Raw genomic sequence first — 14,324 nt, 5'->3', positions numbered from 1 at the left:
AGCTTTATATGCAATTCCAATGCACCTAGATATAGCTTTATATGTGTCCAATCACACTTGGCCAATAAAAAATTCTATTCTATTCTATTTCCAATTCCAATGCACCTACCCTACAAGGAACCAAACATTCCAGATAATTCCAGAATATTAATGGTGGTATTCCCTCCCCTTGTACTTTTTCTAGGGTCCCACATATATCTTTAATTTAAGAGTACAAATTTAACCATCTGGCAGCTAGGCAGCAAATGGTATCCCTTTTTACTATTCATTTCCACACCAAGAGATACAATTCTACTCATTTCAGCTCCAGTGGCAATTCATGGCAAAGTGCCAACAAGATTTCCATAGAAACAGAGTTTGGTAGTTTATGTGATCCTGTCAGGTGCAGGCTATAACATGGAAGAACATAAATGATTTGGATGCAGTGGGGAACTACAGCACAGCAGCTTTCCATGAGAAACAGTTTAGATATTAATTCAGCAAGGAAACTAGCACATTAATTAGATCTTAACTGGATGCTTCTTCAAGTTAAATACATATACACATGCTTGGCAGATGAGCCTTGAGAAAAAGTATTTATTTTTTCCAGAGAAATCTCATGTTCCAAAGGCTGTAGTTTATGTTTTGCTTTGCATCTTCCAAAATTTATCTTGGAACTTTTTATGGACTCTAGGTTCTCCGTTATTGAATACTCCAGTACAGTGGTGGGATTCAAGTAATTTAACAACCGGTTCTCTGCCCTAATGATTTCTTCCAATAACCAGTTCACCAAACTGCTCAGGAAGTTAACAACCAGTTCTCCCGAAGTGGTGCGAACTGGCTGAATTCCACCACTGCTCCAGCAGCAGTTTCTTACTGGTCTGCAAAACTCCATATAAGCACTGGATGGCATCAAGAGTGTTAGAGGTTTGAAAAATGGGTAGCAACAAATAACAGGGAAATAAAATTCACACCATAAAATATTTATTATGAAACAAAAGATTTTTTTCACTTGTAAGAATCACTCAAATGCTCTTTTAAGAAATTTTTAAAAATTAAACCGAACATTAACAATATTTTACTTATTTTACATGACATATAAAACACCACATCACAAATCATTTTTATTACAACTCAAAGCATTTCCCTGTATATACATACATACACATTATGTTATTCCCTTTCAGGGTTAGCAAATTATGCAGAGCACAGAAAAGACCTTATAAATCAAAAAGATTAAAAGAATTACATAAAAAAAGGAAACACAACTAAAAATTCGCTTACACCAATACTATTCATTTAACATCTCCAGGCTTTTCTATGTTTGCATACCATCCTTGCTTGCTTTTCATATTCATACATTGCTTCATACATTGCCTTTTGTTCCTTATACTTCATATTTTTCTGAAAATCTCATCAATTCAAACCTAAGACAATTTTGTAGGTCTTAGCCTTTCTCTCAACCAATCATTCTTACTTCAGAGTTCATTCTGCAATTGCATCCTCATTAATTCTCACTATCTGTACATACCACAATAATATACTACATTCATACTGGTCACTCACTTTCATATTCAATAACATGCATTCATCACTCATACCTTTTAATGTTTCTTTTTTTCTTGCTGTATCACACAGTTCTTAAGTACTATATTGTGCATCCTTAGGAAGATTTTAATTTCTGCTAAGTGTTGAGCCATTTACTAAGTTCCATTTATTCTCACACATGCTATTCTTCTATTGTATATCACTATTGTGACAATCAGAAACCATTTCAATTCCATAATTCAATCCTTTATCATATGTTTAATCTAAATCAACAAATACACAATGAACTTTCTCACATTCATACATTTCTCAATGAAAAGCATTTCTCCCAAGTAGTTGTAAATTAGTTTCTATAATACTTTCGATTTTAACTTTTTTTTCCCCAAACAAATAAACAAAACATTCACCTGATTTTCACCGAAGTTGCAGGACATGTGCAATGAATTTTAGGATGAGAAAGTGCAGCTCTATGCACTAAGAAGGAAGCCTAACTGATGTCAAACTGGACTTACTTCTAATTCTGTATATAAAGGATTGCAGCCCAAGACCATCAACTTTCGTTTCAGCTAGGAAAATTTAAATCTACCTCTGAGATGATATTGAATTTAATCCAGTTAGCTCCTAAGCACTTCATATTTTTAAGCCAAATTGATCTATTCAGACCAAAAAGGTCTTTTCAAGATAAGAGCTAATTTATTAATCAAATACAATGATGTCACTACTAATAAGCCTCTATAAGATATACTGTAATACTAGGGTGACGAGATACTGTAAATGAGATCAGTTGGTACAGGGCACTATAGTTTTGATTTAATGCCATTTAAACTTTTTAACTTTCATAAAGAACTATCCAATTTATCAAAAATGTTTTTACATGGGTGTCTGTGGACTGTCACATTCTCATTGTAACATTTTTATACTGTTATTTTTACTTTCTAATTCTTCTTGTGGTTGCTAATTTAAACCTTCCTCTGAACTCCAATGTTGAAACTTGGGTAGAATTTTCCAAGCGTGTGACTATTTGGCCTGTTTTTATTGATATTAAATAGGAATTCCCCCTTCTCAGGTCCATGTTAATTCTTGTGACTTTTGTATTGCATTCAAATACAAAAAGAGTTACGAACATGTTGGATGAAGTATTGGCTACAATCCACAAATCTCACGTTACCAACATTCCCAAATGCAGTTTTTGAGGCATGCAGGAGCCTTTGTGAGCAAACACTGAAATTCACAGATTAGTAAAACAGATATTGGAGCCTTCGTGGGTATTTTAATTGAAGTAATTTACTATGATCTGAAAATGCCTGAGATAAATAATATTTCTGCATTGACCATGGCCCTAATCCAAAGGACTGCACAGACGTATTCATGCTCCTGAGGAGATATGTCACAGTGGCTGACTGCTTAGTGAGAACATTTTGAAAGGCAACTTTTATGGAGTAATGAGGACTTGCTATTTGGAAAAGGCAGTTATGAAATAAATCCCAGTTTCCTTGTTTCTGAATGAGCATGGCTGATTTAGTTCCTTAAATCCCAGACTATAAATCAAAACTTCGAGTCCATTGGAAAATAAACGTTATATGGTTAGGAAAAGAAACCATATGAAGCTGTCACATGAAGTCAAATTATTTGTCTGATTTTATGGCTCTCCAGATTCTCCAGCAGAAGTTCTCTCAAATCAACTGCTGCAGAACTCATGAGAAGGGAGATGGAAGAGCGATGTCAGGATATGGATATGGACTTCCTACAGTGGAATGACTACATTTTTACCACTGGGCTAACCGATAAATTCCTAGGACTGACACAAACATTGCACCATTTAGCCTACTACTGTGAAGCATGATTGTCGGTACAGCAATATGAAGAGTCATTGTACCTAGGACAAAAAAGGTAAAACAAGACACTCCTAAAATATTGTCTTGTCACATTACAAAATGTCTTCTATTCACTAGGCAAATACCACTGACTGGGAAGTACCTGAGCGGCATTTAATCACTTATTTACACAAGTTTGGTAACAGAAGTATCAGTGCCTCCTTCAGCATAATTCTTAGCCATTATAAATTATACACTGGAATGGAGGCATTACCTAGAAATACCACTTCCAGGTACCTTCATACAGTTTTTCGTTACTGCATCCAGTGAAAACCAGGAATAGATACTGTCTGAAGCACAGGCTTTCCAAAATTATTTACAAATTGTTGTTTTGTACAGTTTGTTGTTACTACTCCTTTGCTTGATGCGTCATTGTGACTAGTTTGATTTCTTGCTTCCTTCCGTTCTTCAGATTTACACAGTCACTGCAGGATACATTTTCTGTTCGCTATTACTGTGGGGATATGGCGACTGAACTGGTCTGTACCCACTCTGCAGGCTATCCAGGAAAGGTGGGACAGAGGTCATGGGCATGGAGTCATGTTGCACAGCATACCCCACGTACTGGGGGTGCAAATACTGCCCTTGGTGAGGCACTATCTGTGTGGCTTGTTGGCAGTTCAGTACTGAGAAATTAGTTGGCATGTTGACATATACATTATTCATGGTCCCCTCTGGTAAGCAGCAGTTAGCTTGTGATCTGGTGGGGGCAGCCCTGGCACCAGAGTTGGCACTTGAACTGGAGCTGGCAGCTGTGCTTGATTGACGCGAGGATGATCCACGGGAGGTGCTGGCACTTGGAATCATGGGGATTGTCTCCATTATCCTATTCCCTCCAGGAGCCCGGCTCTGTTGTGGTTCTTGCTTGGGTCGCAGACACCGGCAACAGCAAGCAGCCACGAGGGATCCCAGAATAATGAATGCCACGAAAACAGACCCCACAATAAGGAATGGCACATATATAGGCACTGCCAACAGAAAAGAAAAAAACTTGTGAGGATTTGTTCTACCAGGGCAAAATATAGATTATATAGTAGTGAGACATTTTTGGCTACCTTTTCTTACCTCCAGCAAGACAAAAGAAAACAAGGAATTGGTAAAGCAGTCTTCCCAACCTATTGAAGTCCAAGTATGCTGAACTATAATTCCCAAAATAGCAAAGCCTGTGACTGATAATTAGGGGAAGTCAATATACCTGGAAGGATTGGAAAAACACTAGCTTTTTGAGTTGTTTCACAAACTGTAGTCAAAAATGCTGGCAAAAAATTGCAACAAGCATGGCAAGTTCTTCTCTCTTCCCCCCCCCCCCCAATCACTTATAACAACTGAAATAAATGACACAACATCATGCACTAATTTTCCTCTTACCATCCCATGTTATTGTTATTCCTGCTCTTCCTCTAGTTCATGGAAAGACACTTGGAGATCTTATTTCATCTTGATAACAACTCTGAAATAGGTTGATTTCAGAGCCTGGCTCAAAGTTAGTTCCATAATCAGCTGGAGATCTGAACCTCAGTCCATTAAATTCCACTGAATCTAATTTAGGTGGACATATCTATAATTGCACTATTCAAAACAAAGATTAACAGTTAATAGTGATTAAATTGTTTAAAATTTTATGTACTCAGGTAGTACGATCTCTATTAATGTTAATGTGACTTGAACATATATACAATTAAGTTAGGTTGAGCCCTATTCCTCTTGAATCTAGAGAAATTGTACTTTGTTGTTACTAATCAAAAGGGGTTTGTCATTGTCTATTTCCAGATTCACCCTCACACAAGTGTAAATGAAATTAATCACTTCTTGTAATATGCAGTGTTTTCAGAAATAGGAGAAATAAAGTGTGTTGACAACATAAACACAGTATCAGAATGGGTTGCTTTGCGTTTCTTCCTTTATTGATTTGCCAGTTTAATGTAGTTTAGTTTAAATTCTTAGATGATTTCCTCCATTCAAATATAATTCTTTATTCTTTATTCCTAATTATATACTTTATTCTTTATTACTAATTAAATACTAAGCCTGATTCATTTCTAGTTCATCCAAGGTTGGTTAGCTAGTTGAATAATGAATAATAATGAGTAATTAGCCCGAATTATAATATAATTTCTGATGGATTCATACATTTCAGGAGAAAAATTGCTGGAAAGAAATTTAGCAAAAGTTTTTCAAATAAGTCAAAAGATTGGGTTTAGTTTTGGAATATAAATCACACAGGAAGGCTTCTCGAATCATACTATTTATTCATTCATAATACAGAAACACCTAGGCTAGACTGTTATATGAGCTGATATTATTTTTGGCCCCTTTTGTTAAAGAGTTTCATTTTTCTAGAATTTTCTTTTTTAATTAGAAAATCAACATAAAATATTGTTAGTTAAATGATAGGTCTCTTTGAGACAATTTAATTGAGGTGTTATAGGAAATGCTGCCATCTAGAACAGGAATGTCAAACTCGCGGCCCGCATGCATCACAAGCTGGCCACGCCCACGCTCGGTTTAGCGAAGGGGGGGAAGTTGCAATACTCATGTGACAACAACATGGTGCCACAAGTTTGACACCCCTGATATAGAAAGTAAGACAAATATATTTGCTTTTCCTATAATGGGAAGGGGAGGGAATGAAAATTCAACGTTATAAAATATAAAATAGAGATTATGAGTGAGATTATTAATAACTTAATATGTCTACTTTTTCTAGTTTTGCCAACGAGCCTGAGTCAATATAGCTGATGGCAAGAAAACCGAGGTTCAAAACATCTGGAGGGCATCAAGTTACCTGTCACAGGTCTAAAGCAGGGGTCTCCAACCTTGGTCCCTTTAAGACTTGTGGACTTCAACTCCCAGAGTTCTGGAAGTTGAAGTCCACAAGTCTTAAAGGGACCAAGGTTGGAGACCCCTGGTCTAAAGTATATTGCTCTGGAATTTCTGCAATTTGGAGGGAATTAGCAATTAAGATCAAGTGTTCTTCCAGGCACAGAAGGGAATGTTTCCCCTATTGTTCCCTAAATGCATACCGATTATCAGGCCAAAGCAATTTTTCCTTTCAAGGGGTATTTTTTTAAGATTGAGGGTATAGCCTCCAATGTCCCATGACTTTCAACATAAGACATCATGCTAGCTGGATCATAAACCAGCCTAAGATGTTCAGCCAATATGATTATTAGTGGTTCAGTGTTTTGTCCAAATGCAAAAACCTACCGTAGCTTAATTAAGAAAACAACTATTTTTAGCACTGATAGGCATGTTGTGTAAATTTTAAACTGAGACTAAGAGCAGGAAGGAGAGCCAGTTTGGTGTAATGGTTAATGCACCAGGCTAGAAACTAGTAGATCATGAATTCTAATCCCACCTTAGCCATGAAAGCCAGTTTGAGTGACTTTGGGCTAGTCACTCTATCTCAGACTCAGGAAGAATGAGGCAAAAGTTTCTACTTCCAGAATCTTGCCACTAAAAATGCAGGGACTCAACACTAACTTTAAGGTACAAAAAATATATGGAAGGTACAAAAAAATATATGGAAGCAGGAAGTCTTAGCTCATGGTGACGGATCTATTCCCTAATCTAAACAAGGAGATTTGCTAGTTTCTCCCTTGCATTTTTTACACCATTAGTTACCATCACATCCTATCACTGAATATTCCAAATATGGCTGAAGAGAGCTGTACCCTAAATATCAGGCTAAAGCAATTTATTAGTCCTCATTGTTCATATGCAAAATTAGAATGATCAAACAAGATTAAAATAATGTATATGAAATGCTTTGATCATTGCAATGAACTTGGTTAATGCTAAAATAACACTCATATGCAGTTAAGTAAATTATCCAAAATCCATATCAAGAGAATATTCTTATTTAAGCAACAGAAGATTCACAACATAGTTCCAGGTTTTAGTTCAGTTCAGTTCAGTTCTCATTAATACTTCCAACACTGTTTACTATTTTACTATTATGCTATTCAAAATGTACTTGGCTACTTTATGGCTTATTGTGGTACCCTGTGATCATAGCATTAAGGAAGATGATTAAAATCTGGAGGGAGGATAGGAATTGAAACATATTACTGTTAATATTTGGGACATTTTTGTAGCAGGTTGCATTTTAATCCATGGAAACTGTTCCATGTCAGTTTCTGACATGCTTTTAGGTTGCTCTGAGAATTCTCACAAAAATTGTTGAAAAGTGGAACCAATAATAACAGGTCCCATGGTTTTTGAAGAGTAAAATTTAACCTGAAACAAGAAAGCTTGTGATTATTATGTAAACTTTCATTCCAGCTAATGCAGATATAGCCTCAGCGTTACTTTTGTACTTTCTTTTTGGTTTTCAACAAGGCTGCTATCCTGGATTTTTTTTATTTTTTGCTTATTTGCTTATTTTCAGGTAAACACTGAATGTTGAGAGTCTGTGAATAAAAAGAGAAAAACCTGAAAAAGGGACCCCCACACGTGTACATACACACTCCAAAAAAGATGTTTCTACCTGAGAGCCTCTATCCCAACTTTCAGCAAACATGGTATCTTCCAACTGCGGAGGAGTAAAAATTCTTAAACCAGTTTGTTGATGATGAAATATTTGATTGATCAACAAACTCTTGCTCAGACCTCCAGAGCATTCAGGTCTCAAGAATATCAATTTTCTTCTGTGCCTAGGCTTACAAAATAAACTCAGTCAGGCTTAGTTAATATTTTGATGGGCAACATCAAGGAATGTATACCACTTCCACAAGATTTATATATGGGATATTGTTGGCTTAATATGAGCTCTCTGTGAAACTGCTAGCAACTGGAACTGTGGAAGGCATCATCACTGAGAAAAAACACAGTTGTTTAAAGCAGGGGTCCCCAATCCCCAGTCAGGATGGGTACAGAGAAAGTAATTGGTGCTAAATGACAATGTGAGTTTCTGTGTCTGAAGGAAGATTAAAACCTAACTTCTCAATTTTTGTCCAACCATACCTTAACCAACATACCACAATAGTTAATTACATTGTTATGTCACAGCTAGCTTCTGGTTAAAGGTGACCCACTCCAAATCTCCATGACTTTTACTGTCTACTGTATTCATCATTAACTGCACAATCCAGCAAGGGAGCATTCTTTTATATCTATGCCCTAACAGGATATTCACTCTTTTGGATTTTACCTTATTTTAGTTTACTGACAAGTTGTTTTTCACTTTATCTTCTTAAAAACTAAAGAAAACCCTCCCACACCACTTCTTTGACAATATGCAGTTTACCATACTGATCATTAATATTACAGCAACCACTATGGCATCCTCATGGTCATGTGATCAAAATTTGGGCATTTTGCAACCAACATGCATTTACAAAATGTATTTACAATAGTTGCAGCATCCATAGAAATGCAGCATTTCTGTGATCACATTTGTGTGATCACAGGTGTGAAAGACCAGATCCACAAGCGTAAGATTCAATTAACCTGATTTATTACTAAACTCCTACCCACAGGTGGGGGACCTGCTTAGAATTAGATAAGGGTCAACAGCACTGAAGGGAGGGGTTGGACTTTGTCTGCTTGTGGTTAGCAAGGGATTCTAGGCCAATTAACCCTTTTCAATCTGCCCCGCAAGGTTATGCCATCTCTTCTTGTACACATAGCAACTTCAGTGATTCACTTAACCAGGGCAAAAAAGAACATAAAATTGGGTGCCTTGCTTAGCAACAGAAATTCTGGTCCCAATTGTGATCATAAATTGAAGATTACCTATACTTTAAATATATATTCCAGTCTGTTTCCAGTTGGGTAGTTCAATAAGCTCTTAACTGCATTTTTGCTAAAAAATCAGGAGATGGCAACAGATTTTATACATACTAAAAATTAGACAAATTGGATGAAATGGTACTAACTTCCAACTAAATGACTGCAGCTTATAGGCATTTAAAACCTAGACATCATCAACTCAATTAGTTGCCACTGGTCACTGGTACCTATGAAAATCTTTTCATGTCTCTTTTTATGACTGTACCTTTTTCAATTCCTGCTCTTAGCCCACAAAATTATAGTAACATTTTCAGGTGCCTTCTGCACCATGATATTCTACATGTTGTTCAATTATCATGCATTGCTCAACCCTGAAACTTAAGCTTTATTCCTTATACCATCCGTCTTGTCAACTCGCATGATTCTGATTTTTTTGCCAGATGTATGTATACATTCAAAATAGACTATGTTTCTCTGTGTCACATATGTGTGTGTGAGGGTACATGCATAATGTATATCATAATCCTTTGAGAGCTGAATGCAATGAAATTTCATTTTAATGTATGCTGATTAGTGTACATTTAAAGTAACAATAAATATTATATTCTATTCTATTCCTATTCCTATTCCATTCTATTCTTTTATTCTAAAGCCATTTACCGCAATTCAGAAAATTGTAACTTCTCACACTGAAAATTCTGCTGAGTGTTAAGTATATAGAATGTTTTCTTGAGTTATTTGGTTCACAAAAGTTTAGGAACAATAAATAATGAGGACACTTACAGATCAAAGCAATAAATGGGACTTTGTATGTGAATGGATGATTTTTTTTTATGCATTGTGGTGATGGTACAATAATTTTAAGGGATTTTGAGGGAAGCAGCTTTGAAAAAAATTTCTGGAAGTTTCAGAAAGTTTCACAGGTGGGATACTTGCAGATATACATCACAAGAGACTTGTTTTGAAACTACTTTTCTTAAACTTTAAACAAAGGCAAGTACTGTATAAAAGAATTCCTGAACTTAGGATAACTATACAAATATTAACATTGAATGTGTTTGGCAGAATGCTCTAAATTTCTCTTGCTATGTGATTGAATACAAAGAAACTAAATAAAGTGCATTTCAATTTAAAGTACATGTTTTCCATCTCATCAGTGATAGCCATATGCATGCAAATAACTCAAGCACTTTCTGTTAAATGAGAGCCTGTTCTTAAGTCACTTTCAAGTTCTCTACATTTAATAACTTTTGAGTTTTTTTAAACAGTATCATTTTCACATTCCATTCAAGAAATTATAATTTTTGTGCCACAACAAATACATGCACATGTGATATGAATTAAGAGCCCATATAAGGCTCTGGATATTCTCCATATCAAGAGTCTTCCATCTGGTCTTACTGCTGAGTCAAATAAACAGGTAGATCTGTTTTGCCTGCAATACCCCATCCTGAGCCCCAAGATGGAGCTAGAGCTGGATCTAAACCCTGAAGTCCAAGATCCCCAAAGAGAATCAAGGAGCAGACGAGAAGCAGGTTAATCCGGATCTAGCATTAGCACCCAGCCTGAAACATCCAAATTATTCAACAAATTAGAAGTGGCTGACCAAGTGGCTGACTGGGCAAGTACCAGTGATGAATACCAGAATATGATGGTACTCATCATATTTCTTTATTATTGGAAATAATATCTTCATAATAAATGCATATTCCAAAGCAATATGGTACGGATTGCAGTAAGCCATAACAGGACTAATGGAGGTAGTATTAGGTACAGTCCTTGACTTACAACAATTCATTTAGTGACCGATTTGAAAACAGTGATTTATGAAGAGTGATTTATGAACCGTGGCAGCATCCCCATGGTCATCAAAATCCAGAAGGTTCAATATTTATGAGGGTTGCAATGTCCCAGGGTCATGTGATTCCTTTGTGACTCTCACAAGCAAAGTCAATGGGGAAGCCAGATTCACTTAACAACCAGTTATTAATTGAACAACTGCAGTGATTCACTTAACAACTGCGGCCAGAAAGGTCATAAAGTGGGGGCAAACTTAACAACTGTCTCGTTTAGCAACAAAAAATTGGGGATCAGTTGCGGTCATAAGTCGAGGACTACCTAAAAGAAATACAGGTAGTTCTCAACCTATGAGCACAATTGAGCCCAACATTTCTGCTGTTAAGTGAAACGTTTGTTAAATGAGGTTTGCTCACAGTTGTTAATGCCTTCCCCATTGACTTTGCTTGTCACAAAAGGCAATCACATGACCCCCCCAACCCCCGCAACAGTGATAAATATGAATCAGCCTCCCAAGGGTGTGAATTTTGATCACATGATCATGAGGACGCTGCAAAGGTTGTAACTGTGAAAAAAACCCGGTCACCAGTCACTTTTCAGTGCCCTTCTAACTTTGAACGGCCATTAAAGGAACTGTTGCAAGCCTAGGACTACCTGTAGCCCAAGCATCAGATCCAAAGGGAAAAGGGGTAACTTCAATGGGAGAAAAGCGGTGCAATGGTGGGAGTATCAGGCTCCCCGCTCCGTACCTGCGGCGCTGTCTGGCACGTCTTTATCCGGCCGGCCGTGCTCGGCTCCGCCGTGTTGCCGGTCGTTGTCGCACATGCCCTGATCCAGGCGGACCTCCGGGCGAGAGCAGCAGTAGCGAAGCGCGCAGGTGCCGCAGCAAATGGTGGCGTCGCCGTCGTCGAAATGCTCCGGACACTGGAAACCTTCCCGCCACGACGCTCCATCCTGCCAGCCGTGGCAATACTCGCCGCTAGCCAGCGCTCCTCGCGCCCTCAGTCCGACCAGCAGGAACAGCAGCAGGAGCAGAAGCCGCCCTCCCGGCGCCGCCAGCAGCTGCCAACGCCGGCCCCGCCACATGGCACCGCGAGGCGGGCGAGGGGACGGTGGGGAGCAGCAGCGGCGGCGGCTCCTGCCCTTGATTCGGAGGCTCCGTCAGCTATGCAAGGCTGCCCGTCCCGCGCCCTCTCTTCTGGCTGGCCTGGATTGACACGGGCAGCGGCCACAGAAGTTGGTGCGCCCGCGCGCGCGAGAGCAAGAAAAGAGAGGAAAATATACGAGAGACAGAAGCCGGCCTGAGGAAGGCGGGCTCCGCTGGGAAGTCAGGCGTAGAGTGCCAACGAGGGGGTGGGCTGCCGCTAATAGACGACCCCTGAAGTAAGTGCCAACTTGGTTGTCACCTCGCTGCAGCAACTGGCTAGGAACAGGCTGTGTGTGTGTATTTGTGTGTGTCTCTCTGTGTGTGTGTGTGAGAGACGGGGTGTGGGGAGGCCAAAGGATAAGATAGAGCCTGCGGTCTGCCGAAGGGTTTGGGGCTGAGGGTAAACAGCACCGCAGTCCACCCGCTCTTAGCCGACACCAAGAGGAGCCGCCCTGTGGGAGTCCAAAGCCGTCTCTTCAGGTTTCCCTCTCCTCGGTCAAAAGTCACTTGGCGACTTCGGGTCTTCTAGCCCCACTTGGTCGCCCCGCGAACTCTTGGCCGTCGAGGAACTTTCGGCATCTCGCGTGGGACTTCCTTTGTCACGAAGTCCGAGGGAGACCGCAGACGCTGGGAAACGCGGGCGCGACTAACGGGGAAACCCCGAGTGGCGCTGCTCGACGAAGCTACACCATAACTATCCCAGCCGAGTGAGGAGGGAAAACGCTTTGGTCGGGGAGGCAGAGCCCGAGACGACGAGCGAGCCCCTCTTTAAGAAACGGAATGGCGAGCTTGGGGCCGTCGCCCCAAGACCAACGGGACTGAGCAAAGGACTCCGGGAACCATTAACACGCCCGGAGATCCCTCGGTGCGCGTGGCTGGCGGAGACCGGCGGAAGGGGGCTGAGGGGCCCACCTGGAGGCTGGCGAGAGACACCGCCGCCCCCTTCCTCACGCGCGCCCGCCTTTCCCCTCGCACCCGCTGCAGCAGCAGCTTCTCAGCCCCTCTTAAGTCCGGAGAGTCCTCATATCCAAAAGTCGGGATCCGGGTCGAACTCCTTTATGCCCATGGAGGAGCTTCATGGAAAAGTCCAGCAGCTGGAATAGCGGAAAGGGGTCGGGAAAGAGCCCCGTTTGGAGCGCAATCTCCCGCTCCGGCTCTCTTCTTCCCCGCCGTGCCCTGCACAGTTCCCAATTGACCGCTGTTTTCCTCTGGCTTGGAGAGGCGAGCAGGAGCCCGGACGCAGCTCTCGCCGGTACAAGGACGGCTTTACCTTCCGATCATCCTCCCAGCCGACGATGGCAAAAACTCCTGGCGGAGGTTCCCGATGCCCCGGCAGCAGCCACAGGAGCTACCGGTGGTGCGCGCGGATCTCTTTCGCTCCCTCGCGTTCTCTGTTATTATAGGCAGCCCGACGCTCCTCCAGGCGCGCATGCGCCCCAAGAACCGGCGCTCGCTCTCCCTTTTGCTGAGAAAGGAGTGGGTTGTGGGGTTTTTTTTTTTAATGCTCTTCTCACCTCCGCCGAGCGGGGCGATTGGCTCACTTCCCCCCTCCCCCAAAGACCAGGAGGAGGAGGGGGGGGGGAGAGGAAGAGCAGCCGGTGGGATTGCAAAAGCAGCGACGGCTCGTTCAAAAGAGATGGAGGTGGATCGCCTTCCAAGGGTTTCGGCTTAAACCACGTGCTGCGTTGCTGGGGAAACCCAAAGGTGCTCCCCCCCCATCTCAAGAGACAACTGGACTTTCAAGAGCTGGTTGACTGAGAATCTCCATAGATATTTGCATGGGGAAAGGAAGGGTTTATACTTTACATAAATGACCTTTGCGATCATATTATAAGCAACTGCTTTCTCTTCGCTGATGATCAGGGATGGGTTCTACTTAACTTTACTACCGGTTCGCATTGTGCCCACGTGCGGTCCGCTCGCGCCTTCTGTGCATGCACAGATCACTTTTGATGGAGCCTCCTGCCGGTTTTACTATGGGTTCTATAGAACTGGTCCAAACTGGGGGCAACCACCACTGCTGATGATGTAAAACTATTCAACACCACCGACAATACTGCTGCCCTACAAAAAGACCTTGACTCTGTGTCAGAATGCTCAAAACAAGTGGCAACTCCAAATCTCAACCAACAAATGCTCTGTCTTGCACATTGGCCCAAAAAAATCAAAACACAAAATACAAGCTTTGCGGATACAACCTCATAGATGACTCACTCTGTCAAGGACCTTGGAGTACTCATCTCAAA

At 40.8% G+C, this 14,324-nt stretch overlaps 1 protein-coding gene across 1 annotated transcript; it reads right to left on the bottom strand.

Annotated features, from left to right (window-relative positions):
• Positions 1-955: 955 nt before the first annotated feature.
• SHISA2 (shisa family member 2) lies at positions 956-13,446 on the bottom strand. Its single transcript, XM_058185469.1, has 2 exons — positions 11,681-13,446; positions 956-4,369 (listed from the first exon to the last, which is right to left on the bottom strand). The coding sequence occupies exons 1-2, from the start codon at positions 12,015-12,017 to the stop codon at positions 3,816-3,818; spliced, it is 891 nt and encodes a 296-aa protein (XP_058041452.1). The 5' UTR covers positions 12,018-13,446; the 3' UTR covers positions 956-3,815.
• Between the last annotated feature and the right edge of the window lie 878 nt (positions 13,447-14,324).

The sequence above is a fragment of the Ahaetulla prasina genome, chromosome 5 (assembly GCF_028640845.1).
Source record: "Ahaetulla prasina isolate Xishuangbanna chromosome 5, ASM2864084v1, whole genome shotgun sequence".
NCBI classification, from domain to species: domain Eukaryota; kingdom Metazoa; phylum Chordata; class Lepidosauria; order Squamata; family Colubridae; genus Ahaetulla; species Ahaetulla prasina.
Note: the sequence above shows the minus strand (reverse complement) of the source record. Positions and strands in the feature narration are given on the sequence as shown.